The sequence below is a fragment of the Cucurbita moschata genome, unplaced genomic scaffold (assembly GCF_002738365.1).
Source record: "Cucurbita moschata cultivar Rifu unplaced genomic scaffold, Cmos_1.0 Cmo_Scf00012, whole genome shotgun sequence".
NCBI lineage: Eukaryota > Viridiplantae > Streptophyta > Magnoliopsida > Cucurbitales > Cucurbitaceae > Cucurbita > Cucurbita moschata.
The window spans coordinates 3,499,642-3,503,537 of NW_019268528.1; the positions used below are offsets into that span (position 1 = coordinate 3,499,642).

General features: G+C 33.3%; 1 protein-coding gene across 2 annotated transcripts in view; it reads right to left on the bottom strand.

The window, feature by feature from the left end:
- LOC111450567 (protein bicaudal C homolog 1-B-like) overlaps window positions 1-3,896 on the bottom strand; it is a 13,254-nt gene that overhangs the window by 4,239 nt on the left and 5,119 nt on the right. For both annotated transcript variants that reach the window (XM_023090763.1, XM_023090762.1), the window contains exons 5-6: window positions 2,191-2,271; window positions 1,176-1,238 (exon numbers count right to left, since the gene is read on the bottom strand). In XM_023090763.1, coding sequence (XP_022946531.1) covers window positions 1,176-1,238; window positions 2,191-2,271 — 144 coding nt within the window. The remainder of the gene's footprint in view (window positions 1-1,175; window positions 1,239-2,190; window positions 2,272-3,896) is intronic.

The window sequence follows — 3,896 nt, forward strand, 5'->3', positions numbered from 1 at the left end:
AAAAAAAAAAAAAAAAAAAAAAAAAAAAAAAAAAAAAAAAAAAAAAAAAAAAAAAAAAAGGAGTACTAAAGGGAGAAGAAAAGAAGGGGAAAAAAAAGAAGAAGAAAGGAGGACGAGAAGAATAGAGAAAGGAGAAGAAAAGAAGAAGAAAAGAGAGAGGTGGAGAGAGAGGGAGAATTGGAGAAGAATGGTAAATGGAAAAGACAAAAATAGTGAGAAGTAAAAGGAAAAATTTTAAAAGTTAGTTAATTTTTTTTTTTTCAAGAAATATAACCTCGGGAAGACCAGACGATCTAGCCATCCAAGAAGCTGAATGTTGCAGCAGTGCAACCGTGCATACAACCTTTTGGTTTTCATTTTTTTATTATTATTATTATTATTATTATTTCTACTATAGTCGATCAGTTTGAGTCCTTATTAGGCTTGCCGACCGATATATACCTTTAAATCACTAACAGAAGTCAGTTCGATCAGTTTTAGTATGTCGACTCAGATTTTTGGTCTGTGATGCTCACCCCTAGTTACCTTAATATGTACACATCCAATCACAAAGGTAAAAAAAATGTTGCTCTACCACCCTTGCCTCCTAATGAAGTGCACATTAACCAATAAGAACTTTGTCAAAGGGCCAGAGTCCAAAGGTAAGGAAGTGGTCAAAGTAAGCGGTTAGTCCCAAGAGAGGGTACAATATTCTAATGTGTGTAAGAATTAAGATCATTATCATTTGACATTGTCTTTTAGTGATGTTAATATAGAGGACAAGATGGACCAACCAAAATATATAAAATCAATAGATACAACTCTAAAAGTTCAAATACCAAGACCAAAGTTATAATTTAATAAAAGAACAACGATGAGAACTAAAATTCAAAAAATTAACTACTAATTCATCGCACCCCTGATGGTTAAGCCAAGCAGAGGTGAAACTCCTACGAAGCTGGTTGTGTCTAAAATATTTTCTCACAACTCATCTCCATGTTTTCAGTTATTTGCATTGTTAGATATTTTAAAGTTTGAATTTACCATCCAAGCTTTATATTATATGTTTCTTTCTTCAAGGAGAGTGCCTGTCTCTCATTGAAAAAGCAAGGAAATCAAAGACTCCAAACCTCAATAATAAAAGGGAAACATATAAACCCTAGACATAAGATGAAGAACAGGAACAACTGACGTACCATAGGTATTCCAAGCTCTTTGAGGTCATTCTCCCCCATTTGCTTCAAGGCAGTCATATCAACCTGCATAATAAATCCAATAAACCACAGATAGGTAGTAAGATTTGTCACTATTGGACCATCAATACCAACTAAAGTCGATAAATATGAAGATTTGAACTTCCACTTATACAACTAATTGATTAGGAGATATCTGTATATAAGATGGTGAAAACAAAAATTTGAGGCTATATTCACAGATCAAATATCTTATAAATGACTCAACCAGACATATAAAGAAAACCTCATTACTTTTATGGAAGCCATTATGAACATCTTGAGAGAGGGAGAGACAACAATATTTCTTCTTTTGAATAGGGGCAAAGTATTATTTCTTAAATCGGATTATAATGTGAGAGGATAGATAATTTGTAAAGAGAGCTCTGTATTAAATTAACCAGATACGAAAGAGGACAAATACAAAATTCATAGATTTCTCAAGAGGTCTGAATCTTTCTCTAACACCGGGCAGTATTCACAAACAAAAAGCAATGGCAAAAATAACCTAGGGAAGCTTTTAAGTCAAGTTTCAATGTAGCAAACTCCTTGACGTAGAAATTCGTAGGCAACAGTTATCAGTTATCACAGCAGCACAAGTTCCAACATAGAAAGCTTGCTCCCAAAGTATGAATCTAATTCGTAATTTCTTAGTCATATCGCTAAACACCGCTAAGTAAACAAATGAATTGTATAAAGGTAAAAGACCAAGAGATGCTTGAATCAGCAAGACATACAAAACATCGCCCATAAGAAAACTAGAGTTGGGCATATCAGATCATAGTAGAACCCTTTACAGGTATAATATCCTTATCTTATGATTCATGCATGCTAAGTGTCACATAAAAGGTAGAAATACGATAGTGGACACCGAAGTTACGAGTTATAACAACTGAAAAATTAAGATAGAAGTTGGCATGTGTTAAAATGAAGCAAAACCAATGATATGTGTAGCTCAAAAAGGGAAATTTTAACATACTTCCTCAGCCTTAAAAAGAATGGAATATTTTCCCAATCCTAGAGACTGCAACAAGCCATCCATACTTTGAAGTTCGTCACCCTGTAAATAATAAAGTCAACAGAAAACAACAAGCTTAAAGTTATAACACCTCATCTGTTAGCTTTGGGAGCTGAAAAGAAAATAGGAAACTACTTCGAGTAACCAGTCCTACAGAGTTAAAAATATATCTTTCTTTGAATATAAAGATTCTTATCCCTCCAAAAAGATTAGTAAAAACCAATACAAGCAGAACTCCATGAAAAATTAATGATATCAGGTACTTCATTATCTGTAATTCATAAGAAACTAAGATTAGAAAAACCAAGTAATAGGTATTATCTTTTGATGAGTTATTTAACCACTTTTATAACACTAACTAAATGTTCCTAGGGAGTTATTGATTCAAACTATATAGAAGATAGAACCAATTAAATAGATTCTAATGTGGGTACTTGCACTCTTACATATACGCCCAATAGCAAGGAAGAATGCCTCAAGTAAAAAAGTTGACCTTGAACATTCTCACCTTCATCAAAAAGAAAAATGCAAGAGAGGAGAATCACACAAAACAGAGAGGACCCATTCAGAGGAGATGAAGTCCACAAGCAAACTTCCCTATACTTATAGTGACAAAACACCATAACCCCCAACAAACAGAGTAACAAAGAAACATCCCATCATAGGAAGCTCTTCAAATTTACAACCTAATCGTAGAGTCAACTATTCCATTTATTCTTTACAGATGTTCCCACTTACGGCTAACTTTTCCATTACTTGCAAACAGGAGGTGGGTCCAAAAAAAAAATGAAAAAGAATGCATTAGATAAGTTGTTATAAAAACAACTTATCCTTTTTGCCAAAAAATGAAAAAAAGACAATATCATCTGCAAACTGTAAAGGGAATCTTTATAGTACTTTTTAAACCCCTTTCTTTAGCATCTCCAATTAAATGAAGGGTGAAAAAGGACCACCTTCTAATGATTATCAATGACCAGAAAGTTCTCGTTTTATTGCTTTAGGCGAGGGCTATCCCCCCCTGCCCCTAGGCTATTTCTCCCTCCTTTTTTCCTACAATACACAGTTTCTTAACAAAATAATAATAATAATAAAAAGATTCAAAAACAATTCACATAGTCTTAAGCCTTGAAATTTCTTTTCATTGATAAAAATCGAAAATTATCTCGAACACAAGTTTTTACTCACTTATCCCATTGATCCTCAAATCTTTTAACTCTAAAAAGCTGCTATAGTTCTCAACCCAGATAAGCTTTCTTTTCCTAAATCAGTCTTTTTTATTAATGAGAAAACAAATTTCATTGAGGGAAACTGGAAGAACACAAAGGGAATACAAAGAGGCAGCCCCACAAGAGAAGCCAAACTAAAACATAAAGGGGCTCCAATCTAACCAAATAAAACTTTTAAAGGATGATACAAAAATTCTTAAACATTGAAACCTAAAAAGAGGCATGAAACATCACAAGGACCAAAACCTGCTCCCAGAACCTTCAACCCCAACCCCTCTAAAAATTCTATTGCTTCTCTCAAAGGCCCAACAAAATAGCACAAACTCCCACAAGCCACAAGAAAAAACAACCTTATCTCAAAAAAAGCAAATGAAGAAGAAACTATCCAACATTGAACTGCATCCTTTTGAAAAAAAAAAAAAAAAAAAAAAAAAAAAATTA